Genomic DNA, 27,299 nt, shown 5'->3' with positions numbered 1-27,299 from the left:
AAGAGGAAAGGAGTTTGGGTGCTTTGCGCTTTACGGGGCATTTTCCACCTTCTATTCCATTATAACGCACAGGATTCAGAAAATTTTATATACCTTTATTAGAAAAAAAATCATCACCATAATTCTAGATGTTTAAAAGGAAGCATTGGTTACAATAAGAGTGTCCTCAGAAAGTTCCAGATTGTTTTCATGGTTTTAGACGCAAGTTGGAGGCCAATGATTTGGTGACCTCTGGAGAAAATGCTTGCAGGGTGCACACCTTAAGGGGGAAGGGAGGAAGCAATCATGAAATGACTTTCTCAACATAATTAGCAGGATATAGTCCAACCTGACCGGTCTGAAGCCGGCCTTTGCACCAGCCCTGTTCATCCTCTTCACTGATCTTCATGAGCTCTTCACCTAGAGGAAGAAAAATCTCAGAATGAATAACAAGGCAAGGTTTCATTGGTTTAGATATTCACTAAAATGAAATGAGACTTGCTTTCTTTTCCCTTCTGGTTTCCAGAGATGCTGGCAATGCGCACATATGGAAGTGAAGCGAAGGTTGAGATACCATGCACACTTATTTAATAACAATTCCACTGAAATCTTTGTGTCTCATTTCCAAACGAGTTTAGGGTCAGTGTTAGCCTTCATTCTCCATACAACTATATTATAGTGGCCTACTGGAACAAAGCCATTATGGTTGAGCAAGGCTAGCATTACCATGCACACAACCATCCAGAGAAACAGGTGTGTGATAACGTTCATTTTATGTCACTGGTGACAACAGATGACTTGCCTCTCCATCTGGGCTGGCATATAATGCTGAAAGTTTTATGTTAAATCACTGCTTAGTTCCAGAATTTGCCAGCTTCTCGTGAAAGACTCCTGCTCCCAAGTTCCCCTTTACGTGTTATTTCTCAATATGCAGCTCTGCTTTCACCGCCACTGAGCAAGGGAACACAGTCCTGGTATATTGAAGTGTATTTGGCATGGAAAATAAATGGAACACAAATGGCCAGGCCCAGCTACATACAGGAAGTCTCGGGAATAGCAGCATCTCTATTGCCAAGCATTGGAGATCCCTGGATGCTAACTCAGCAGTGGAATATTCAAGCATGGAACTTGGCGCTAATGGAAAAATTGACTCACGAATTACATGCCAGAAGAAATGAACAACCAACCAACACGTTTTATGGTATCTGGTCATGTTTTATTTCAGATATTGAGACAAAAGAACAAGATTTCTGCCCACCTGGAACGCAAAGACTTCTATGGAAAGACAATTTGGGATGAGAATTGCTCACATCAGATTAGGGGAATCTAGGGAGGGTAGGACTCTTTTCTTCCCTATCTTCTGCCACTATATTCCTGTATCTACAAAACTTAATAAAAGCATTTTTAAAGAAGGAATAGCAACTTGAAGCAATTGCCATCTTCCTTCAGAGTCTCATACCACAGAGCCCACATTGGGAGCAAGTCCATGCCTTTTCCTGTCCCTTTGGAAGAACTTTGAAGTAATTCATCTATCCTCCGTCTTTCCCAGTAGTTAAAAAGTGCCCCATTGGTTCTTTCTCTCTCTGCAATTTCTTAGCATGCTGCTGACCCCTTTCATAAATGGCTTGGTTTATTATAGAATTCTCTCAGAAAACTCGAAGTGTTTGGGCAAAAGGCGTCCTGGGGCCATCCAGGTCCTACTGGAAAATTTCCATCCATACCCCAGAAGCACACTAGCAAGCAAGTTAGAAGATTAGTGCATTTGTACCTGCTTTAAAGCTCAGCTCATCAGCCTCTTGTCCTGCGTAATCATACAGTGCTCGCACCCGCACGCCTGGTACCTTTATGTCGTCCTCATGCCCATTGACTTCTGGGCGCTTCTTGGGAGTGTCCTCATCCGACCACTCTGAGATTTCTTCTTTCCCTCCACTGTGCAAGGGGATAGGGGAAGAGGAAGAATGGGAAAGAAAGGTCATTTAAAACCCAAAGGTCCTTCTTTATTTAAAGCGTCCCATTTCCAAATCATGCATCTTTCTAGGAGAAGAACAAATAAGAGGAAGATTCAAAACATGGAAGGCAAAGAAGTCACCATTAGCCGGGGGGGGGGGGGAGTGAGGGGAGAGAAAAAGAGAATGAGCAGAATAGCAGGTCTTCAAAAACACAATCTTTCCAGTAACATTGACCAGTTCTGGAAATAACTACATTAAAAAGCCCTAAGTGACTACAATCAGGGTAGAGAGAAGGTGGTCTATTTGAAGAAAGCTAAAAAGGTGTCTATTTGGGAGAAATTGAAAAAGAGTGTGCTAACACTGCCCATCTCCTTAACTAGAAAGTATTAAGAAGCTACAGCAAAGGAGAAGCAAGGAAACAGGTACCCTAAGTAGTCTTAAGTTTCATACTAACTTCATACAGGCCGAGGCCTTCAGGGTATCATAGAAGTGACTGTTTTGCTCCTCCTGGTATGAATACCTGTGGATTGGCAAACAAGCCTTTTTAAATTGAGAAAAGGGCAAGGTTATGCTGCAGAATAGCTACTGCCGGTGATATTCGTGTTAACAAAAGCAGACTCTACATTGCAGTAAAGGTTAAGATAGGAATTTATTATTTCCTGTACTTCTCTTGTCTTTTCCTTCTTTGTAATCTTGTGCCAACAGCCACTGGACCAGCATGCTCAGTATGCCATCTGGTCGGATTTTGAATGCAAAGCACCCAGCTACGAAAGCCAGAATGTTTGCTACCTACTAACTTCACTGTAGAACTAACATGAACTGTGTTTGAGTAAGAAGGGCCTGGCTAGCTGACATCTCTCTTCATAGTGAACAGATGCAAATCAAGAATCCAGAACTGCCTTTGTTGCAGCTGGAGGAATATTCTTCTTTCCCTTAGATCAGCAACAGCTGGAGAGGAAAATCCTGCCAGCATCCTCACTCTGAGACTAATGGGTGGAACAAGCAGAGGCAGAGCTACATTAGGGCGGGACAGAGGAGAGGCACAGTGCCAGTCATAGCTTCTGCCCTTCCAGCAGGTCTAACAGCAGCCCTGCATTCCATTAGACTATGACATTTATCTCAAAATTTGCAAGGGCCTAGCCTCTGTATGCTCTTGTTATTGGGAATTCATATTCTCAAAAGGAAGCAGAAGGTATTGCTATACCCATTTTTGGTGAGTCAGCCATCCTGCAATAACACTGCCATCTCTGCTTTCGAACCCGAGTGTTACAGGTTGCAACTTGCCTTTGCTTTGTCGGTGTAGGGGTCTGTTTCACACCATCACCTGCAGGCACAATGCTAGTCAAAGTCACATCTTCACCGCTTTTCCCACTTTTTTCCTTCTTGCTGATTGGCCTCTGTGTCTCCAAAGACCATTCCTAGAGGGGAGAAAGTTATCAGTCCCTAGTTCCAAAAATATTTCAGAAGATTAATTGAATGCTTCCTCTCCGCCTCCCATCCAACACAGACAATGGACATCCTTTATGTGGAGGGGAATTTATTGCTTATTTGCAGAACAAGGTCCCAGGTTTGATCCCAGACAACTCCACTAAAAATGGATCAGGTTACACCCTGGAGTGCAGTGTAGTCAATATTTGGTTAGATTGACAAATACTCTGGGCTGGTAGCTTTGCATGTTCCTATCATGCCAGGTATATTACACATCTCATTTCTATTCCATAGAGAAATAGTGGTGAGTGCTGATTTCAGCAGGATGATACAAGACATGACTTACTTTACAACCTAAAGGGGGCAAGTTCCCTAGTATTTCCCACCAGAGAGAGATGGCTTACCTCAAACTGAGGCCAGTTCATAGCCATGCCTGGTCCATGGGTTTGACGCCACCACTTCAGGTCCTCTTGGTCATCTGCAGCCATTATTCCCTGATACAAATCCCGGTAAAGTGCATGGAAGCTGCAGGCATGAAGGAACACACAACAAGCATAAGGGACACTGTTTGGAAAGCTACATAGGCATGTAAGGAAAGGACAAACAGAAATATGTTCCTATAGTACCAGGAGATGTAGCCTTACAAGGAGGAAAAAACCTTCAATAGTTCTCATCCCACAGGATGCAATAAGGGCAGAGAAGCCCTCTTTTACACACACACACACACACACACACACACACACACACACACCTATCATTGGTAGATAGGTTCAGATGGTTGTGCAGATCCAGGAACATCTCTTTGAAGAAGCACAGCCGTTTGCATTCTGCTTCCTGACAGCCCTCAAAGACCTGTTCCATGTCCTCCATATACCGAGGGTTGTAGCGATTGAGTTCATCCAGCATCTTCTCATACTGATCCTTGCACTGCAGGGAACCAAAAACAAAACATTTGAGAGCTGTTGACTGCCTATAATGCTCAGGAGTATTGGGACCAAGGTGGGACCCATGTTTCTTGCTGGTTACTCTCTTAGTTTTACCAGTTGAATGAGAGTATAGTAATTGACTTATACAGCTCTCTTCCATGAGCACCATTCAGTTTAGGGGCTCAACAGGGCCTTGATGCTTTCTCAGTTCTCTGTCTGGTTAGGGGGCAGCAAATACTGCAGCCAAGGGCAATGGCCCATCTGATTAAAGGACTATCCATTGAAGCACTGGGCTGCCTCTCCACCCACAGAATTTAGTCAGTGACAAAGATCCAAAATCAAGTTTGTTTCTTTTATTTAATTTTTTAAACTGCCATGCCACTTTTCTGGTTGGTTACCTAACAAAGCAGTTTACAAACAGTAAAATGCTTTTCAAAACAAAACAATTATACAACTATAAAATCACACTGTATTCAAACATGAAAATAAGACAAAACCAGCAATTGCTGCCATCACCTTTCAATCTCTAAAGGTCATTCTAAAAAAGCTTTGAAAAGTCTTCTTAAGAGAGATCTGTGACAGAGTTTGCCTAACTACTCCCTGGCACTGTTCCACAGGCAGGTGGACCACCACAGAAAAGGCCCTGATTTTTGTTCCTGCTTTTAGGACTCTCCCTCATCTTAAGAGAGTCAATGGCCAAAGTACCACCTTCCAACATTACCTACCTTCTCAGCTTCTTGAGCACACTTCTCGACACGCTCCTGCAGTTTACGCATCTGCTCCTGCGATACAGAGGAATCGGCTTTGGCATGATTCTCGCGTGTCTGAGCCGTCTTTTCCTCCTTACGAGAACTATGGTAATTCTTTTTTGAAGTTTCCACCTAACAGAGATGTCATATGGAATAATGTATCAGCAGTGTTATTTCCCATCACATACAGAGACAAGCAGCTGTATTCAAGAGGAAGTGGCAGGAACGCAGCAAAGTACAATTTACATCTCAACACTGCCTAACCTATGACCAGCAACATGAGGCTGGACAATAGACTGACTGAGCTGTTTTGCCATCTGTTAAGTCCCAGACCATAAAGCTGATTAATCAAATAATTCCAAGGGTGCTTATCGAGATGTTTGATATTCTGTTTATTCCCCCATCTCCTGCTTGCAACTTCTTACTCACATCCTTCAATTTTTTCACCCAGGGCTTCTGGGCCTTGCGGAATCCATCCTCTGCTTCCTTTGTCTCCTTGAAGCCACCAATCATCTGTTTATGGTAGGCTTCCTTCTGCCAGGCCTTAATCTTGTCCGAGTCTTCAGCAGCCAGGCGGTTCCGTACTTCCAGATGGATCTCACTAAGTTTGTCTGCAGCTGTCAGGAATGCATGCCAGGCTTTTTCCAGTGTGCCATATTGAGGGCCTAGATGAACCAACAAAGATGACATGGCAATGTAATTATGCAAGTACAGAAGGAACCAGGTTTGGAAGCCAGGCTTTGTTTGTTACCAAAGTCATCTATCTCAAAAGTACATTTACTGCTCAAAAAGAAAGAGCTGCGTGGGAGGAACACATATTGATAGTAGTGTGAGACAGTGCATTTGCCTCCTACAGAAAGTTTGTTGAGCTCAACCCTAGGTAACTGCAACTAGAGTGTGTGCCAACAAACTTCTGCTCAGTCTCTGTTGCATAAAGACTTGATTGACTCCCCATCTTTATAATCCAAGAAATGATCATCCAGAGTTGTACTGGCAGTCCTCCAACCTGCACCCAAGTCTCTCATCGCCTACTTGTTACCATCACACATAGCCTTCCCAGTACACTGTGCCAGGTTATTTTTTGCTCCTCCGCTCCTCCTGGAAGTCTTTCTGTTGACCAGATTCTGTGGGCTGATGAATTCTTCTGACCTGTGTGGCACTTAGCACTCAGTTAATGGGACAGTAGCTGAAAGCCATGAAAGTAGAATTGTCTTCCCCTCAGAATTTATCCTATAGACGAGGGATGGGGAATTGTTTTGGCCCAGTAGGTCAGATGGTTATCCATGCCTCCATTCCGCAAGCCAACTTTTGACTGGTGGGTGGATCAACCCACCTGTGAGGCAGCTGCCCCACTCACCTGTCAAAGTATCTTGTGAACAGCAGAAGAAGGGGTGTTGCTTGCAATGTTGCCTCCTTCAGGGATCAGCTCCATGGGTCATGCAGCCAATCAAACAGGTTTGAACTCAAGTGTCCAACAGCTAAAGGGACACTTTACTTGTTTTAACAAAGCCATTTCTTATACAATAATTAGAGCAGATTCCGCCATGGCAACAGTAGTGGAAAATGGAACAAATAACACGTTTATTTTCTTTTATTAAAAAAAATATTTTAACCTCACAATAACCCAACAAATAAATAGTTAAATATTTGCTGGGTAGGTAAATAAAAAAGGGGGAAATATAGAGCATACCGGCCACATGTCAATTAGACTATGTTATGTCTTTAATACTAGAAAAATGTTTATACTGACACTTAGAAGAACAAACATGAAAACCAAAAAGTTTTTCCCATAATACACTCCAAACTAAATCTAATCCTTTACTATATCCTTGCTACATCTGGAAAGGTTTCTGTCCTCTCTCTCCCCTTAAACATTCCTCTCCAAATTTATTAACTTTTGTTTTCCCTGCCTAACCCCAAGATGCGATGTTATCTTGCTCATGGTTGCCAGGTCAGCACCTCTACTTCATTAACTCTTAGCTGAGGGGGCAAGCCAATTCAAAGTGTTGGGGTTTCCCTCCTCCTCCTCCCTAAAGAGACAGGAGTTCCATCTTGAGTGATGTGCTTTCTCTACTGTACCCTTCTCCACAGCAGTCCTCCATTTGCGGGACCAGTCTGTTAGCTGCTGTGCATAGCTCTTCTCAATTTTGGCTCTCTCCTGGAAGCAGGAGACAAGGTCGTTACACAGCCGGCTGCCATCATCCACCCGCTTCACTGTCCGCTTGTAGTTGCCAGGCTGAAATTAGATTAACACCATCAGTCATTCTTGCACACATCTCAGATATATCTTTAGGCAGAACAGGCAAGCCTTTTGAAGGCTTCTGAGCTCTAGGTTCACTCCCATCCCAGGACCCCACCCAAATTCTCAGCTGGAGCAAGCAAGGCGGGGCGGTAACTGGCTTGTCTGTTATGTACACATTCCAGGGACTATTATTATTATTATTATTATTATTATTATTATTCAGCACTAAGGATCGTGGAACCATTTAAAAAAGGGGGCATCCAATGACAACTTGTCCTAGGCTTGCTGTCAGTACTTCTCTGCCAGGAGGTACTGAAACCAAGGTTGATGTAGTATTTCTTAGCACATCCTATGTGACTCTAGACAAAGGTGAACCCTTTTATTTCCATCTTGCCCTCTCTTACCTCCCAGAAACTGCCACTGGGTGCCTCCCCACCAGTATCATCTTCTGATGACATCACTCTGGTTTCCTTGCAGCAGAGAATTTTTGCAGATTTTGGAGCAGCTGGGAAGAAAAGCAAAATAACTGTATATGTAGCAGAACATGGCAATTCCAATGAGACACTGAAAAGTAGAGTGTCATCTAAACCCAAACAGGCTAGCCCCATTATATAGGAATGTTGGTCACTATCTACAGGGACAAGAATGAGGTAGGCCTTCTGGTTCCTTGTGGGGGAAATCTTCACATACAAGTACCACTAGTAGCACAAAGTACTTACAGGACAAGTCTTTTCCGTAATGCTGGGAGGAGTTGGGTTAGGGCCAGACTGGGACATGCCCAAGTGTACAAAGGCACATTCACCCCAGCTGCCTACTTTTCCAATTCAGTTCACAGTCAGGAGTGTGGGAGGCATCTCTGGTAAGGGATATCTGTCCCAGGGGAGAAATCTGGAAGCTGCTCCTGCAACAGCTGAATCCACTGAGGAACACTGTATATAGATTTTTAAGGGACTAGATGTGTCATTTCAGTACATCCAAGCCCCTATGTCATATTCAAAATTACTACATTGCCTACAAAAAGCTAATGTCATCAGTCAATCTCCAAGGTTCTGCAGACTGCCTTGATTCTTACGGTATTATCAAAGGACTTTTGGTTGTTCCCTTTCTGGGAGGAAAAGAACTTACCAAGCTGTTTAACAGAACAAAATAATATTGTCAGCGCTTGAGCTCTTGGGTTTAAGCAGACAATAGTTATATCTTACCACCACAAGAGTGGCTACACTGTAGTGCATTTGCTCACTTTTCACCCTAGCAGCCTCCAGTGGCAGACTTTGGGCTCTCAAATTTTAGTGGCACCTAGCACCCCCACCTCTTGTGCTCTGTCCTATAGCATTGTTCTGGCGCACTGGTCATGCTACCCTAAAACCACCTCCTTGGTCTCACTTTCCTAGATATTCACTCGACAATATACACATGCTTATCTAGTCACTACAATTCTAGTAAGACTGTGTCAGTGGTCTCAGCTGGCATGCATGTAATGTATACAGCAAAAATAGAGGTTCCCAGGCACCCTACACAGCCTGTTTTGGTGACAGGAGGATTCCATTATCATAGCTCATTATAAAGGTTAGCTCATGGTTAATGACTGATGGACACACTTGACTGTTGCTCATTGCCTCTTGCACATTCCTTGCTATAAAAAGCTGCCCCACACCCTGGAAAGGTATCCAACTTGCTCCCATGGCAAGGCAGAGCTCCCATGGCACAAAGGACTGGGTTTCATCCTCCCTTCAAACGCTTGTGGCAATAGTTTCCATGATACTGAATGCTCCGAGAGATCCTTAAGAGAAAAACTGGCACCCAAACAGAAGGAGATTAAGCCACTGCTATGTTGCCACATCGGCCCTCTCCTGTTACGTGGGAAAGTGTTTTTAAAATGCATGCTCCTGGTTTAGGTACTGAAAACTCTGACAGCCCTAGCTCACCTGACCACCAAGGAAGTTAAATCAGCTACCAAGCAAGCCCAAAGACTCCGTCCCAACAAACTAGGCTCACTTTCCCTCACACACGTTTTAAGAGTCCCAGTTTCGTTACAGATTTACATACCCAAACACAAGGCTGCCAGATACCAAGGGATGGAAGGGACGTCTCTAGGTTCTTAAAGTGCTTGCTTAGTACACTGGAAAAAGTGGAGTCAACGCAGCTTTGTAGCCAATTCTCACTGGCCTGACTCAAATACAGCTACTGCATCTGTCAACTAAGAAAACCCTCTCACCCAGAGTGTACTTCTCAGTTTCAGCAGAATCCAGGGAGGGGCACTCTCAAATATAGCAACAGGAGCAGCTACCCCCTGCAATCCAAGGTGTCACTCTCTAGCAAATATACTGGAAATATGCCAAGTCCTACTGTAAAAAGATATTACCCCAGAGTTTAGAAGTATCAGGGTGGTATGAAAAGGCCCAGTCAGGACAGCTGTACAAAGCAACAGCTCCTCACCAACCGGAAGGAGCCAACACAAACATGGATCCCCTGTCCAGGCAGCACTGGCCCACAGCCCAGCTCTCCCACCTGCCCCAATTAATCTGCCTGACTTCCTCCTCTGGGCATCCTACAGCCAAGATAAAAATTATGTTTATTTATGGTTTTCAAAGATGCATCTCATTTTTAAATAAAAACAACACTCACTGAACAATAAATATCCTTTGGACAATCAAAATTCAGCTTCCACATAATTTGAGTCAACAAGTGATTTCTTCTATCTGAAGGGCTAGGAAATGAAGTTTACCCAGCTGGATTTGCTCCGACTGGGCCCCAAGCAATGCTGCAAACTTCTGCAGGCAGAATATATATTGACTTATGCACAGCACCATGTGGGGATGCTCATACAGGGACCACTTAAGTTATTAAACACATCTATACAACTGCTGATTCCTTGCGAGCTAAACTAGGGAGAGCCCAGAATGTAATAATTAAGAAGTCAAGTAGGAGTGACCCATGGGGTAGCCCAGTCTTTTTGTTTTTGCTTTAAGAACTTAAATATACTTGTTTGGGAAAGGTTAACTCCTCTACAGTGGATTGAGTTTCTCTAACTATAGTAACTGTGCCCCTCCAACACCCTCCTCCCTCTCAAATTATAAGCACTTTCTCCCTGTCTGAGTTTCTTTTGTTTTTTGAACATACAAACTCTAGGTCCAAGCTACCATTCTGTAACACCAAATTCACAAAAAACATAGTCCCGAATCTGCAGCTCAGGGGTTATTTAAATGACTTTAAGATGCCAAATCAAACAAATTAAAGCATCTGGTTCTTCAGTTTCTAGAGTTAACGCTGAGAATGTTTGTGTTGGGAGGCAAACACAGAACAAGCCAGAATTTTAGGGGGGGGGGGAATTCCTCATTACTTGAATTATTTGACCTATAGCTTTGAAACATATGGACTGCTGTCGTCACATGCCCACACATTCCAGGCTTGTCTAGAAATGAATGGATCCTGTCCTCTGAGGGATGGTTATATATTATCCACCTGTATAGGTTTACTGAAAACAGAACCTCTCCCTGTGCACCACCCTTCAATACACCCAGGTGGTGCCTGGGCACTTGAGTAAAAGTTTAAGAAAAGTGCAACCATCTGAAGCTTTTCCACCAACAGGACCACTCAGTGCCTCTGTGGTTGGCAGCAGCACACACCAATAGACATGCTGCCCACAGGGTATCCAACCTATTGTGACCAGATAAAAGCTAATGTATTTTATTACCCTATGTTGCATCCAAACATACAGCACATCAGCAAGTAGAGGTAATCTTTACGGGACTTGGGGCTCAAAGTCCAATGAGGTTTGTCAACTGGGATAATCTCATGTTCCAGTGTTTCCAAACTGGAGTAAGGGATCCAGCCTGACATGGTTCTACTTAGGACCTGCAGGACCCTCTACCTACTCATTACTCACTTTCTCTTCATACTTCAGGAATATTTTCTCAATCACTCCATTGAAACCACATTACCCACAGTCATGATTATACTATTAATATTAATTATTCTGCAAATAAACAAGAATAAAGCCAGCTTTCAGTAGACCTCTGGGAAAGTGTATTCCAAGACAAGAAACCTTTCCAGGTCCCCACTGTGTTCTCTATCTTCCCTGCCACCTTGTGTCACAAGAAGACCTGCTTACAATACTAGCCAGGATGTGAGCACAAGTGACTGAGCAACAGCCACCAAGAGCTAATGACAAACTTTGTGGTGAGGAGCAGAGGCTGTTCTGTATCAACTTCAATTATAAATAATCTTAGTTTAGATTTTACAATGTATTATTGAGACTTAATATAATCAAGCAAACCAACAAAAGTACATTGCACGCAATGCAAATCAGACACCAATAACAAAGAAAACAAAAAGCAAGAAACGTCATCATTCAGTAAAGAAACAAGCAAAGCAACAGGAAATACCTGTACTGCTTAGATTAAATTTAAGATTTGCATTGCCGCCACCTGTAGTTAATCCATTGGGCCTTTAAGATGACACATAAAGAAACACTAGTACTCACATTTTTGGAGTGACCCAAAGTTCACTTCGAGGGCTGCAGCTATGGCACAGTAAAGCTTTTAAACACAGTATTCTTTTTGAAGAGGAGCTTGATAAGCTAGTATTCAACAAAGGAGCTGTTGCTCTTGTGCTGAACAGCAGCAAGTAAATCCTATGCATGCACACTTGTGCAATGGGTGTTTTTCCTTGTCCAGGGGGCACTCCCTAAGGAAGAGTCACCTGGTTGAGAAAGCAGCCAGGAACGAGCATTTCCCGGCCTCTCCCTTGGAATCTATGCCTATTTCAAATGCCTGATCCAGTTTCAGAGAAGATTTAGCCAAGTGTTCCAGTCCCACAAGTGACACATCTTCCAAGCAGGAGATGACATTTCCACACCAGAAACCTTAGCAAAACAGCAAGGCAGAGAAGAATCAACCTAAGGGATTTCAGGACACTCAGCTTCTTAAATCTCCCAGCAGTTAATAACTGCATATGGAACTATATTGGATGTCTCCAATGTAAACAGACCAGCTTGCCAGATCAAAGACTCAACACTCCTCTGTGCTCCTGATAGTCAGTAATATGGGCCCAATATATTTCTGTACCTCAAAAATCTGTACTAGACTCTATATGCTTAGCCAGCCTGTCTCCAAAGCTATGACTCCGTAGATGTTTCTCTAACATTAAGCATATAATTTTCTTAGTTTCAGGATACTGTAATTCGTATTGCCAACAGACACCAATTTATTCAGAATGCTGTCCACAGCAGTTCTACAGACAACCATACATCTTATTTTGCCTTCAATCCAAGGGGGAAACAAGATAGATATTGCTCAATTGAGAAATTAGAGCTCTCCAGCTTCTACCTTTCTTTCATTATCTCTGAAAGTGAACAAATGTGCCACATCTAAAGGAAAAGACACCATTAATTCATTAATGCAGAAATAGGTGAGAGAATAAATCCTCAGCTTTCTCCAAGCACCTAAATAGTACCATTTTATAGCATATGTGCTCACAGCTAAATATTTGCTTGTTACCACCCTCATCAGCTGAAGGTGGGGTATTTTTAACTTTAATATGTAATGGTATCACTTCTCCTGACTCATCTCCAGATGAATCAGCTGTATTACAGTACTTCAGTACTTTCAAAGCATTTTGCCATTTGTGTCATGTACATTTCTAACTTCAATGTCAACTTACTTATGAAAGCCAGATCACTTCCAGCTCAATAAATTTAACCAATCTGCTCCCTCCCGTCTCTATGTTGTAGGAGGAGTGAGTTCATTCCCAAACCATCCCTCAGAGGACAGGATCCATTCATTTCTAGACAAGCCTCGAAGAGCTTGGCTGTCCTGCTTTCCTATTTGGCAGCTTACATCAGAGTCAGATAGTTTCCCCAATATTTAAACCTTTCGTGTTATAATGCAGCCTCCCCCAATCTGGTGCCTTCCAGATATTTTTGACTACTGGGCACTGGGTTGGGGAAAAGCTACTGTAGCACAACAAACACAAACACATTGAGGCTTTAATTGATAAATTGCAAATGATTCATACATTCTTCAACCTCTTCCTAAAACAACTGAACCAAAGACATAACTGGATAAATAGCAAAAGCTGCATGTATTCCTCATGTTTCCCTTAGAATTCCTGTTATTTGCCATGGCATTCTCATTGATTACAAGTGCTTTTATGAACAATGATGACACAATCTGTGTACTGTGCCCTAGCCAAGGAACAAGAGGAGCCAAGTAGAGCAGAAAAATTGTGCATTAACCAAAAAACAAAACACCAAACCATGGGGCAAAATTTATAATTTTCAACCCATTGCAAATGGATATTTCATTTTTAACATATTTACAGACTTAAAATAGTTTGTGGAACTATATTTAATGTGTTTTATTTACACTAGGAATCACTGCAAAAAAAAAAAAGAGAGAATATTGGCCACCAAGTCCTATTTACAGTTTGGAGAGTTTGATGACTTGTTTCACTGTGAAGATTCGTGGTTCTTTTCAGTGCAGAGGATTTTTTTTTTTTTTTTACCTATTTCCGTAATGTAGAAATTGCTCTAGGTTTAGTAGCACTCAATATTTGCTTCAGGCATGTACCCAAGCAAGTTTCCCAGTCAGACTACCAGACAACTCTGTTTATTATTATTAACATACAGAACATACATTTTTACCCTTTAGTTGTGCCCGATGTACTCAGGGAACAACTGAATGTGTTCCAGCACTTCAAAGCACCAGCCAGGTGAACACTGCCTGATATAATAATCCCTATACAGTGGTACCTCGGGTTAAGTACTTAATTCATTCCGGAGGTCCGTTCTTAACCTGAAACTGTTCTTAATCTGAAGCACCACTTTAGCTAATGGAGCCTCCTGCTGCCGCTGCGCCACCCGAGCACGATTTCTGTTCTCATCTTGAAGCAAAGTTCTTAACCTGAGGTACTATTTCTGGGTTAGCGGAGTCTGTAACCTGAAGCGTATGTAACCTGAAGCGTTATGTAACCCAAGGTACCCACTGTATTTTGGAGGGGGGGACTTCCAAGCTATTATATCAGAACAAAACTCTTAAAAAAAAACTTTGTGAAGACAGAGATACATTTATTGGGATTCATTAATATGAAGGGGTGTAGCTATTATAAAATGGAGCAAAAGGAAAGGAAAGGGGGGGTATTTACTCTAACTCCATTTTTCTGTTACTCGTTGTAATCAGTTCCTCTGCTTTGATGATGGAGAGATTCATTGTTCACACTTCTGCTGCTATTAACTAGTTTACTCAATTACTTCCTCCAAGAAGAAAATCCAAAACAACATGAAAGGCAAAGTTCAGAGCCATCCAGAAGTAGAACCCTAGAGACCAACAGCTGTACACCAGTCTATTCTGCAGAATTTAGAGGCCTCTTTGGTTGGGGAGGGGAAAAGGAGTGCGGGGAGAGACATGCCTGGGAACAGCAGATGGAAGAGTTGAGTCGGGAGGGCCCACCATCCATGAAAAACCTGAAACTGACAAGCGGACAAATAGAAGAAGATACCTTCACCCCGGTATGGCTCCCCTTTATCACATACACAGCCCAACAAGACAACGACAAGAATCTACCAACAGCATACAAATCAATACGGCTAACCTGATTCAAAAAAACACCTACCCACCCCACTCACACATGAAAACAAAGTTCAACACAGCCAATCACAAACAAGGAACCACACCCGAGGCCAACCCCAACCTCTCTCACCAGCAAAGAAACACAAGCGAATAGTAAAGAGAACCCGCACAAGCGACGCTGACACAAAACCCATCACATACATTAAGTAAAATAGAAACATTGCCTCCCGACCCCACCCCCACTCGCCTTTGCCCCCTCCATCTCTCCCCCCCTTTCTTCCTAATGTAACCCTAATGTCTCAACAGATGAAACTGACCTATGGAAAATGTAACTTGAAAAAAGAAACATTGTGCATACCTTTGTAAACCAAGAAAACTTTAATAAATTTTTTTAAAAAAAGAAAGAAAGAATAGATGTTAAGATATTGATTCAAATTTGTTGAAAGTGAAAGTACAGAATGGAGTTAAAAACCTATGAATTTATATAGGCTCAGACATGTTACCAGAACGTTTTTATGAGCATTGATTTACAAAAATTGGCATGATTCATAACAAATAGTTACTAATTTGCTGTGTTTTATTATTTTCCTTAATAAATGGTAAATTATGAAAAACAACCTTGATGACGACATTTCCCTCAGCATGGAAAGGAGTGCAGATTTAACTGATTTATCAGCTCTCTCAACATTAAACAAAATGTACCATTTAGTCCTCAAATAGAAACAACATTCGAAGGATGGTTAGTGCCAGTGGAATGGAAGTAACTACTCTGAAAATCCCAAGTACAGTACTTAGAGCTACATTCTAAAAAGTATAATGATGGCTGTCTTTCAAAGCGTAGCCTCTGTGAGCCTCTGGAGGTGCCCTTCCAACTCACTGTACTTTCCCCCCATTAGGTCCTAAAGCTTTCAACTTTCCAGCTGTGCAACATGGACATCTTTAAAAGACATCTGAAGGCAGCCCTGTTTAGGGAAGTTTTTAATATTTAATGCTGTATTGTTTTTAACACTCGATTGGAAGCCGCCCAGAGTGGCTGGGGAAACTCAGCCAGATGGGCGGGGTATAAATAATAAATTATTATTATTATTATTATCTCTGTATGTTTTATATCTGGATCTTCCTACTGATTGAGAAGTTGCCAGTAACAGCTTTTCACTCCTCTGCAGTCTATGCCTCTAACCACGTATGATGCCACTTTCTTCCTTATGATCTGTCCTGGGCTAGAGTGAGATGCCACCAACCAGATCTGCTTAGCCCATGCTTCACATGGGAATTTTGCTTTAGAACAGCCTTTGCTGACTTGGTGCCTTCCAAATGTTTGGTGCTCTCCAACTCCCATCAACCACAGCTGCTTTAAAGGTTTGGCACATCATAAAACCAGAGTCTGATCTAATAACGTTATCTATTTACCCTCTCATGCCGATCAGCAGAACCAAGGGGTTCTGGACCACCTCAAGCTGCATGTGGGATGTGCTTGCCTGACTCTTCCCCCATTTAAAACAAAAACAAAACCAACTTAAAAGTGACCATCTGAGAAAGTTAAGCTAGACAGTTTTTCCAGACGTGCCAATTTATTTTTTTCACATATTGAAAAAAGACTGTTTGAAGCCATACAACAGCTCACAGAAACAATATGACATTATAGCACAATTATGTTCCTCGCCACATTGCCAAAGCTTTAATGTTTAGGAATGCAGGATGCAACTGTGTTATTTCCCCCCAACAAGACACTGTTCCAATGTCCCTTTCAAAACAATGGGCATGAGGAGCTAACTGTGGTACATCCCTGTTGGAAAAAAGGAAGTTAGCTGGCAATTCTTAAAACTGGTCCACTGCTGATTTCCACTTGGTTCCAGTAGTAATTGTGCCTGCGTAATGCACACAATACTGTGCAAAATAATGCTTCCTCCTCATTACTTTGTTTTATTACAAATATTTACATTAATTTTTAACAGAAGATAGTGTTATACGAAAAATAGAATCTTGGTGTGGGAAGTATACTCCCTTCTTGGCCATGCAGCTTCTGTCACAATATTCTAGAACTGCAAAACAAAGTTTGCACTATATGCATTAAATTGTCATCACTGTATTGACATTTTCTGAAAAGCGCTGAGCTCATGGGCTCAAGTGGAAGGATGTTGCTAGCATTAGCCGGGTTTACAACCCAAACCCTTTAGACTGATAGCTGGTTTCTGAGAATGTAATTACCACCCTATAGGCACATTCCTCAGAATGTTTCTTCACCCAGTTAGTATTGCTGGCAAATTGTTTCTCTCCATACACCCTCGCACACCCTGCCCATTTCTACATGGAGAATCATGATCTCACTCCAGAAGAAGAGCCCTAGTGTGCATTCTGTAAAATTAGAGTCTTTTAATCCCAGGTTTTCTGTTTCAGATACTATCTCTGCAGCCCTCTGTCAGACATATTATAAGCACAGGCAAGACTTATCAAGATGCTTCCAGTTTGGGATCACTAAGTCTGTTCTCCACCACAACTAACTCCATTTAGATGTTGGCAAAAGCACACAGCAAATATACAGAGAGCAATTTCTGTATAAAGTTATACATAGCAGGTCACGTGATTTAGTAGAACCACCCATAGCCTTCAGCAATTGCCTTATCCAGGTGTAGACATCTGCCAAGGACTTCAGCCTAGAAAAACTAGTCATTTGAAGAAATCTTGAGCAGCAAAGAAGAGAACACACACTGATAAAGGGGAAAAGGCTGGGGACAAAAACAGAAACAACTTGAAAACACAGGTGTATGCTTTCCCTTAGATGTTTGCCATGCCACGTTGTACTGCAGATTACTTCCTACTCTTTATCAAGGTACATAGAAAGAACTCCTCCTCTAAGCTCAACAATGCCAATGTTGGGTTGCACTGTTGTTTCACAGTCCCTACTCCCAAGCACAGGCAGTAAAAAGACAAGCTCACAAGAAGTGTGTGCAACAAAATGGGCAGGAGCATCATAGAAGAAATTAGTTTAGACTTTGAGCAAAGTCCACTTGATAGTTAACCACTTTAAAAAGTTGATCAGGATGAGAGGAGACTAGACAAACTGCATGCTATGCATTCCTCTAGAGCTGGTAATTCAACTGTTAAGATTCACCAATAAAACTTTATTTTTTGTAGGATTCCAACTGTAGCCAAACAAGTACACTTAAACCTGAAGCAAAACCTGTTTAAACCAGCATCAATCAATGTTTAATTTTGAAATAGGTCATGGTGGCTACAATGCACATCAAAGCTGACGAAACCACTTCGAAACACCATCTTTATGTCCCTCGGTTTTCATTCAATCTTACTGGGGAGTGGAGAGAGGAAGGAGTGGGCATTGGCAAAAGGCTGTTTGATGCAATGGTTAAAGAAAAAGCAGCTACCATTGGGCTATAAACACTTGTGATTAAACAAAACATTTTCCACTATGGACTTCAGATATACAATATTGGGGGTCTGATATGTCAGGCTCTTCTGCTATAAACAGCTATATAAGTGACTTGTTATGACAGTGGACCTTCTCAAAAATCTAACATTAACCATATGACTGATTATTCAAGTCAAGCTTAGGGAAAATCCAAACACATCAGGAACTAAGGAAGAGATGCTCTGAAACCAGAGAACCAATGAGTGTGCAGACATGCCTTAGAACCAGTATCAGACATGCTGAGGCACACACTTTTACACTGTGCAAGGTTAAGAGCATACGCAATGAGCTTGATCTCTAGTCCAATGCTCAGCCCCACTATTAATTCACTGCTTGGCCTTAGTAAGAGCTTCTCTCTCAGCTTCATCTTTCTCACCCGTTTCTAATATGGGAGCAGAGTAATACTGGCCTGCCAGGTTTATTTTGAGGATTACCAAGGTAAACTGCTGGATGGGACAAACACTAAGTGGCTTGAAAAGTAGCAAATCCCATCAATCTCTACAGCCCTAGGTGATACACAACAAATCAGTTAAGGAGTTTAACCCTAGGCCATGGGTAGGCAAACTAAGGCCCAGGGGCCGGATCCGGCCCAATCGCCTTCTAAATCTGGCCCACGGATCAGCGTGTTTTTACATGAGTAGACTGTGTGCTTTTATTTAAAATGCATCTCTGGGTTATTTGTGGGGCATAGAAATTCGTTCATTTTTTCCTCTCCAAAATATAGTCCAGCCCCCCACAAGGTCTGAGGGACAGTGGACCAGCCCCCTGCTGAAAAAGTTTGCTGACCCCTGCCCTAGGCTTATTATCTGCTAGAGGGCATCTGAAAACAGAAGATAGATATAGATAGATAGATAGATGATAGACAACCTTTCTTACATTCTCATTTTTGTGTGACCTTAAGATATTTACCAAGCCTATTCCCAGAATGGCTTTTTCAGACCTTGTAGAACACAGAACTTGTCTTAACTTGTGATAAAGTTAGTTACGTAAAAGGTTACCAACCGATCAGAGCAGTTCATTTGCATCATCAAGGCACGTTACAGAAGCAACAGTGAACACTACAACATTGTAAATAAAAAGAAAAACACTTTTTAAGTCAATCCCATATATTTTCTAGTATAGTTCTGATGTCAGTGATTTAAACCTACCCTATGCTAGTCTACTGATATGACAGCTCAGTACTAGCAAGCAGAAACTGGCCCTGTAATTGACTAGAAACTACTGTGTAGGAGGCATTGTGTGGTCAATACTGTGTTCAGCTACCTCTTTTGAAGGCTGTGGATTATGCGAGGCAAGTGCTGACACAGATGACTAGAGAGAGATGTGGGCAGCTTGCCAGTATTCTGACCTCTCCCTTCTTTACACCACATATAGCAATCCATACCCATGTAATGTCAGTGTAAAGGTTAGAGAAGGGAAGGCCAACTTCTATAGTCTCAGGAGTCACTATACTCTCCAGATGGTGGGCTGGGGCCCGAAATTTATTTGGCAGGTTAGTCTGAACATTTTATCAGTATAGTCATACCTCGGGTTGAAGCAGCTTCGGGATAAGTATTTTCAGGTTGCGCGCTGCGGCGACCCGGAAGTAACGGAGCGTGTTACTTCCAGGTTTTGCCGCTCGTGAATGCGCAGACGGTCAAAATGACATCATGCGCTTGCGCAGAAGCAGCAAATCGCGACCCGCGCAGGTTGCATTTGCTTCTGGATGCGAACAGGGCTCCGGAACGGATCCTGCTCACATCCAGAGGTACCACTGCATTCAGGTCCTGCAACATAGTTGGCATCATCTAACAGTAAGGGCTCCAAAGTCATAGCGCACATGGCCGAGAACTGCATCTCTCTTTAGCTTTTGTATTTATAGCAGTATGACATCTTGCAACTTTTGAAAACTGTTTCCTTTTCAAAAGGAAAACTTTAGAAAATATGTTACTATTATCATGATTGAAATTTAATAGGGGCCTGAAAAAAAGTTAATTTCAGGAGGTCACTCACAGGTCACCAGCTGGCCATCCTTGTTTTACAGCAGCGATGGGGAACCTGTGGCCCCACAGCTCCCACCAGCCAGCATGGCCCATGGTCAGGCATGTTGGGGGATGAAGTCCAATATCATCAGGAGGACCACAGAGTGCTCATCTTGGTTTTAAAGGAAGCACAGCCACTTAAGAAGCAAGCTTCTCAACCGTATAAGCAACAAGCATATCTGTTCCAGTTCAGTCTAAATTTGAAATTCTTTATTTTCTGTCCCTCAAAAAGAAATTAAAAGTATTTCACAGAATATCCAGTCTCAGGATCTGGAATCCCGCAATACAGCATCTCAATAACACCTTTTTTTGGAAAACAGAATAGGTTTTTTAACTGATAATCTAAGAAGCTCAACCCATACAACGTATAACTGAGAATGCAGTTTAAGAATCAAACAGAAGAATGAAAATCCTGTATAGCTTCACTAGTCACCTCATTCAACTCAACATTTTGCTCTTGAATGAAGCAGCTACCATGTCTAGTTATTTATACCATTGTAAATATACCTACAGAAAGTTGTTACGGATTTTCAAGCATTAAAGGTTAGCAGCAGGCAATAAGAACATCAGTATGAGCAATTCAACTGTTCAACTGAGTTCCATAGGACAGAACACTGTTTTTAGCTTTCCCATATAGTTATAGCAAGGCCTTCACCTTTAAGGTGGATTTTACTGAAGCCTCTATAAAGCTTTGTAAACAAAGTAATAGCTGCTGCCCTAAGACATCTTTGCTGTTCTGTATGATTCCCAATAGCTGACTTTGTACTTCAGCTTTTACCCAACTGATACATATCCATCTCTACAGAAGACATACACTAATACTGTACTATCATATTATGTTGCTAACATATTAATGTCAGATCCTGGTCAGAAAGAGCTTGAGTTTTCTTGCCTTCTAACATCCATCTCTGTCTAAATGCTGAAATGTTTTTGTTATGCAGGAAGAATATGTCTCCAGGTGTTGTATGAACAAACCCAGCATGGAGAATACTAGGCAGGCTACCTCTAGAATTCATCAGGAAGTTGGAAGTAATGCAATTAGTGCCTTGGGCATGTTTAGTTCAAGTCTAGAAGAATGTTGTTTTAATGACAGGCAGCACTGATCAGTTCAGTTTTATTTAAAGCACCCAAAAGTTTTTTTTAATGGAAAAAAAATCACAGCGTATTTGCAGAATGAGGCTAGCGCCTTGGTTCATCTTACACTACATGTTTAGCCTGGAGCATCTGAGGTACAATTCACAAGTGAAGCAGCACCTCACAAATGGACCATAATCCCCAGCTATCCTGTTAAAAAATAAAGCACTTGTTTAGTCAGCTGCTTTAGTCAGGTTTGCTCCCACATTTCAGTGTTTGCAAGCAATGAATGAAATAATAACAACGACTGATATTCAAAGAAGAAGAGCTACTCAGTTCAACAAAGAGAAGTCTGGAGAAGGAACTTCCTGATTCAATTTTAATTGAGCCCTTTTTTGGTCTTTCCTGGTGGAGAAGTGACTGCTGTCCCACATTATTATCATTCAGGATTTTTGTGTGGCTGTGAACAGGCACTAATATGTCTACTAAAAACAAAAATGTAGCAATAAAGACAGAGTTCATGATCTTTCAACTCTTAACCTCATACCAAAGAAAAGTGATCCCACAAGTTTGCAATGTGTTGCTGGTATAGAGTATCATTATTATACCTATATAATAATGTGGAAATATGGCTGAGAGAGCATGGGCTACGCTAACTTGCCAAATGTGTCCCTGTAGAATAGTCCAGTGTCATCACCCTACCATGCTGAATGTGATTTTTTTGTAGGCAGTAGTGGCCAGGATTTGATTGATTTGATTTATATTTTTTCTATGCCACATTTCATTCAAATGAACTGCAAAGGGGCTTGCAAATGATAAATAACACTAACAAAATAAAACAATAGAGCATCACAAATACAGCGCAAATCATATAAAATAATTGGGTGGCAGTAAGGCCGAGAACCACCCTCCTATTACTAGCATTCCAACAGCTTCCCTGGGGCAGCTTCCCTTGCCCACTCACTGAAGCCAAAAGCCACCATTCCAAATGGGTAATAGAGCATTCCATTCAGCAGGAATGGATAAGGTAAGCTTATCTTCTCCAGCGAGAAAAAGTCTTTTAGGAAAGGAGTTCGGTAGAGAGAGGAGGAATGGCATAAGGATACACATTTACAATGCTAAAGCAGAACAGATTTACAATACTGTACTAAAACAGGATAGATTAGTCACAGTTTTCTTCAAATATATTAATCAGTACAGGCCACACTTACGTTTCTCACTATTGACACACAGATCAAGCACTTGATTACTTTCGTACTTGGGATACCCAGTGCACAAAGTATGTACTGCATAAGCACAGCATAAGCTATGAAATGCACACAAATGCACAATATGGCAGCTTTGGTCCAGAAGATGTCCTGGTTGTGGGATGACAACCCCCCACAAGGGGCATATTGCAGCATCAGGAAGCTCCTTATTGGGGGTCACCCCTCTGTAAATAGGGTGTTTTTTGGGTAGGTGCTTTTCCTCCTCCTTCATTACTATTCTGTGCTGTTTTGTTCACTTTGTCATTGGCTAGTTTGTTGTTTTATTTTCTGGTTTTAATATATATTTGTCCCTGTTTTAACTGTGTTATTTTTGTAACTCACCCTGGGACCATTCAGTGAAGAGCAGGGCACAAATAATAAACAAATACATGCATAGTAACTTGCAAAAGATAATGCCTCTTTATCTTAAACTCATCACTACACATACATGCTCCATTCCTAAATGCCGCTATACATGTTATGACTTCTTTTTGAGCTTCTAGGGCTTCCAGGGTCTCCCAGGTCAGGAACTGACCCATTTGCTATACAAGGCAGTGAAACGTGCCCTCCGCCGGGATGTTTTTCTTCAGCTAATCAAACTATGTTTCAAGTTGGCATATGAAGATAAAGGAATTCAACCCTTATTTCAATTAAACCTGGTAAATGGGCCTAAAATGTTAGGTCTCCTGACAGGAGGGTAAGAGGAAATATCTGCTTTAGAATGGTGTATTCAGCCTGCTTTAAAGATTTACAGATCTGCTGGGGTGATGCTAAGTGATAAAACCAGTGGTTGGTGTCTGTTTGAGCAGGAGGCCCCAAACATGCAAAGTTTTAAGATATCAGTTACTTGATTACATATGCTAACAGTGCAAAGAAGCACCAAAGACTGACCTAGAACTGAGTATCACAGTTTATCATGCCAAAAGCTACCTTGTGCCTCTGGAAATAGCCTAGTATAGTTGTCTCATTTTCCCTTATTCCAGTTGTTTCCAGGATGAGTTTATTACATCAATTTATATTGAAGAAGTATTGCAGTTAAGGTGTAAGGAACAGAGACAAACTACTAGTTAACTTTGTAGCGTCCTACAATCCACAAAGTTTGTGCGCCTATTCTAGTTTCCCCCATACACTGGCAAGCAGCAACATGGTTCTGCAGAGAGTAGAAGTCAAGCTGGTAGAAACAGAGGAGCAATCTTATACCTCACAGTACCTGGGGTCCTACACCTAGCAGACATCAAAGTGGTTTGTGAAGCAGCAAGGCTCACTTGTGTTTGGCATGCTGAAGGGATTATTCTGTATGAAGAAGACTATTTCAAAAAATAAAATAGCCAAAACTGATGGCAGACTGATGGCAGAGCAGACAGTTATGGTGCATTTCACACATTTCTACTTCCTAACTTGCGACTATGTGTGTCAACTTAAGCAGCCCTTAAGTTTCTTCAACAGCCAGAACTGTCAGAAGACCCAGAGGCAAAACAAACCTCCCCTGAGCCACAATGCATCTAGCTCTGTAATGCAGTAGCAGAAATTCCATTCTTGCTCCACCTAGCAATCGGCTCACACCTAGAAACAGTCAGTTCTATCCAGCATTTGTTTAACGCTCTGCTTCATAATTGCAAATCCTCTTAATGTTATTCAAGGTAAAGTTTAGTGGAATGAACATACGCCTTTTAAAGCAAGGTTTTAACTCTTTAATACTATGGGAGGCATTTGAGAGTTATATTATTAACCATCGGTAAAAACCTCACACATTTCCATGCAAATAGGATCATGGCTGACTTTACTGTCCCTGGTATTTGTGATTTTTGGAAGCCATCTGTTGTATGAGAAATCCAGAAGGGCAAATTTGAAGCTGCATGTGGCTTTCTCCCTCCTCCTTTTGACCAGCCCTTCAAATAAATAGATCGTGTTAAGTGCAACAAGTAGGGAAAATTTAGCTGGCACAGAAAGCTGTTATACTGGTTCACGGTTTGTACAGCTTGCAAAGCTCCTCTGACATTTACTTTGAGGAGCTTCTGACCTCTTCCATGACCAAGAAAGGACAAACCACAGATGGTCTTTTCTCTCTTGCTACAACAGAAATCCAGTATTAAGTTCCCTGTACAAGAATATCAGCATAGCATATTAGCTTCTTTCCTTCATAGACAGAGTTACCCAAAATAAAAATATATGTGGAGCCAGGTAACAAGATCACACAGGTTCAGAGAGCAACCCCTGGTGTCTGCATGTCCATACCTCAGTCGTCAACAAAATGCCACTCAACCGTACAGAGATAATATCCTCAGCATCTACAAGGGGACCTTCCCTTCCACTTTTTCCTCCCAGCACAAAACTGCAGTAATACTGCAGCTGTTTGCATCTCACCTTCTGCTGGCAATGCTTGCTACTTCCATTTTAATTCTGTAGTATACAAGCTATACAGCTTGAAACTGTCCCACTCCTTCTTTCCAGTCGGAATTCCCAAAGCTTTAAATACTAAATTAGTTTAAAAATCCAATCTATATATTACAAACAACTAAATTTTAGACTACAGTATAAGCTAGCCAATAATATAATATAAATGCTCTACTCAGAGTATGACTTAGTTTGATATCAGCAATTGTGTGTTATACTCTTATTTGGCACCCCACCTTTTAAACAAATTGAATTCCAATCGGCCCAGAACTGTAATATTCAGCCATCTCCTGCTGGAGGAAATTTCATTTTGGTGGCTAAGCAGAAGCATTTTTACCCAGACCTTCAAACATCAAGTTGTAGATGGCGGAGGGGGGAATGATAAGTGTGGAGGGAAGGATCCTAGTGGCTTTTACTCTCTTTGGCAGCCCCTCTTGCTAAACTCCCCTGCAAGGCCCGTGGCTTCCAGTTTCATTGTGGGAAGCAGCTCGCACCAGATCCTCCTTCACAAAGGAGCTCTGTCATCTTATCTCCCGCGCCCGAGCCCAGTTCCGCACCAATCAGACGAGGGTGCTCCCTAGCAGAGGGGTTCCCACCCGAAAGTTATCGGCCTTGGCGATGACAGGAAAGGGGGGGAGGAGGAGGGAGAGGAGCACAAGTATGAAACAAACCTGTTCAGAACGCTGCCAAATCCTTAGTTCCTAATGTTTAAAACTGAAGAAGTTGGCGAGCGCGTCTGTCCCTCCCACCCGTTATAAGAAACCCATGCCTCCCCGCCCCCCATTCCGACTCTCCTTCACCGGAGAGATCTTGGAAGTGGGTGCGGCAGCGGCAGTTTCGCCCCGGACAGAGGCTACGACCTACCTGCCCCCGCGCAATCCAGCGGAAAGAATGTCCGCAGAGAGCAACGTGGGAGACCCGAAGCGCGCTCGCGCCCCGCCGCCTCCGCACGCGCAGCAGCCCTGACGGGGGAGGAGGAGGAGGAGGGGAGCGAGGACGACGACGGTGGAAAGAGGGCGAAAGCAGCCCCGGGCGCCCGCCAGCCGTCCTGAGAGGAAAATAAAGACGACTCAGTTATCCTCCCCCCTCCCTCGAGAGTCGCTGCTGCGTTACCTTCTCGAAGCTGCCGCAGCTGCTGCCTCGAAGAGGACAATCGCGCTCTGTCTGGCGAGGCGAAAGGGCTCGGAGCGCCTTTTCCACGACGCAGAGCAGGAGGTCGAGCGCAGCAAAAAAGGGAACGGATCCTGTGGCTCCTTGCTCGGGAACAGCTCCAAGAAAGGAACTTACCTCCTCGGTCCCACCCTCCCAAAACTGGGGGGGGGGGGGGGACACGGGACCCAAAAAAGAATCTCCCTTTCTTTTCCCTGCTAGAAGAATGGGCTCTTGTTGGAGACGCTGCGAGTAGTCCAGCCCCCGAGCGGAGCCCGCAGGGAGAGGAGGTTACTAGGAGACTTACCTCTCCAAGTTGCTGCTCCGGAGACTCCCGCTCGGAGAGGAGTCCTGGGGCTCGCCGGGATCAACCAGCGAAGCGTCCGAGGGGGGAAAGGCTGGGCACGTTCCTCGCCAAGCCCACCCTGCCCGGATCAATCCGCCTCTCGCTCTTCTCCTGCGGCGCAAACTCTCGCTCTCGTTCGCTCCGTCGCCCCTCCCCCTATTTCAAGCGGCCGAGCGGACAGCGAAGCGTTTGGGGAGGGGGGAGGCCGGCCCGCCTCCCGGGCGGTAGGCGGACCCACGCAGCCCCCCGGAGACCTCCGAAGGGGAGCGCGGCGCGACTCCCGCGCAAAGAGGCCTGGGCTGCGGGCGAGCGAGCGAGGAGCGCGAGCTCGCTGGGCAAGAAAAAGAAGGCTCCCTCCACCCTCCTGCCTCGGGCCGAGAGGGAGGGAGCTTCTGATCCAATTATCCCGCTGTCGTCGTGGGGATGAAGGGAGGCCCTGCCCAGCAGCAACAGGAGAGGCTGAGCTGGCCACATTTAAAGCGGCGGGATGGGGAAATGGGGTGGTGATATTCGCATAACCGCAGCCGGGGCTCAGCTTCCGAAGGAGCCGGGTTTCAGTCGGGACAGGCGAGGGATAGTGGGAGCGCCTCTGCACATGTGGAGAGTGCGTGCCTCTGGCGCAGCCCTCACACGAGCAGGGATTCCAACCAGTGCGGTGTGCAGGCCCTGTCGCTCCTCTTTCCTTTTAAGCCGCTGAGCACAGCTCAGGCTGAAGCAACAAGCAGGCACCGAGGAGACTCCGGGGATATCGAGGCGGAGGGTTTTCTGCCATGGGGCAAAAAGGGAACAGACAGTCGCAC

General features: G+C 43.2%; 1 protein-coding gene across 8 annotated transcripts; it reads right to left on the bottom strand.

Annotated features, from left to right (window-relative positions):
- Nucleotides 1-74: 74 nt before the first annotated feature.
- Nucleotides 75-26,859, bottom strand: PACSIN3 (protein kinase C and casein kinase substrate in neurons 3). 8 transcript variants are annotated; one of them, XM_081021160.1, is made up of 11 exons: nt 26,461-26,859; nt 7,678-7,778; nt 7,111-7,267; nt 5,461-5,696; nt 5,008-5,163; nt 4,108-4,283; nt 3,761-3,881; nt 3,213-3,346; nt 2,383-2,448; nt 1,821-1,908; nt 75-399 (listed from the first exon to the last, which is right to left on the bottom strand). In XM_081021160.1, exons 2-11 carry the CDS (start codon nt 7,729-7,731, stop codon nt 385-387), a joined length of 1,203 nt encoding a protein of 400 aa, XP_080877286.1. In that variant the 5' UTR covers nt 7,732-7,778; nt 26,461-26,859; the 3' UTR covers nt 75-384. The 8 variants fall into 8 exon arrangements, with proteins under 8 accessions (XP_080877286.1, XP_080877281.1, XP_080877283.1 ...); XM_081021155.1 differs by having other exon boundaries at nt 1,748-1,908; nt 26,461-26,853; XM_081021157.1 differs by lacking the exon at nt 26,461-26,859 and adding an exon at nt 26,118-26,139 and having other exon boundaries at nt 1,748-1,908.
- Nucleotides 26,860-27,299: the final 440 nt, after the last annotated feature.

Source organism: Podarcis pityusensis, assembly GCF_964106645.2.
Source record: "Podarcis pityusensis genome assembly, chromosome: 1".
In the NCBI taxonomy this organism is placed as follows: Eukaryota; Metazoa; Chordata; class Lepidosauria; order Squamata; family Lacertidae; genus Podarcis; species Podarcis pityusensis.
The sequence above is the reverse complement of the archived record's forward strand: the minus strand, read 5'-3'. Positions and strand labels throughout refer to the sequence as shown.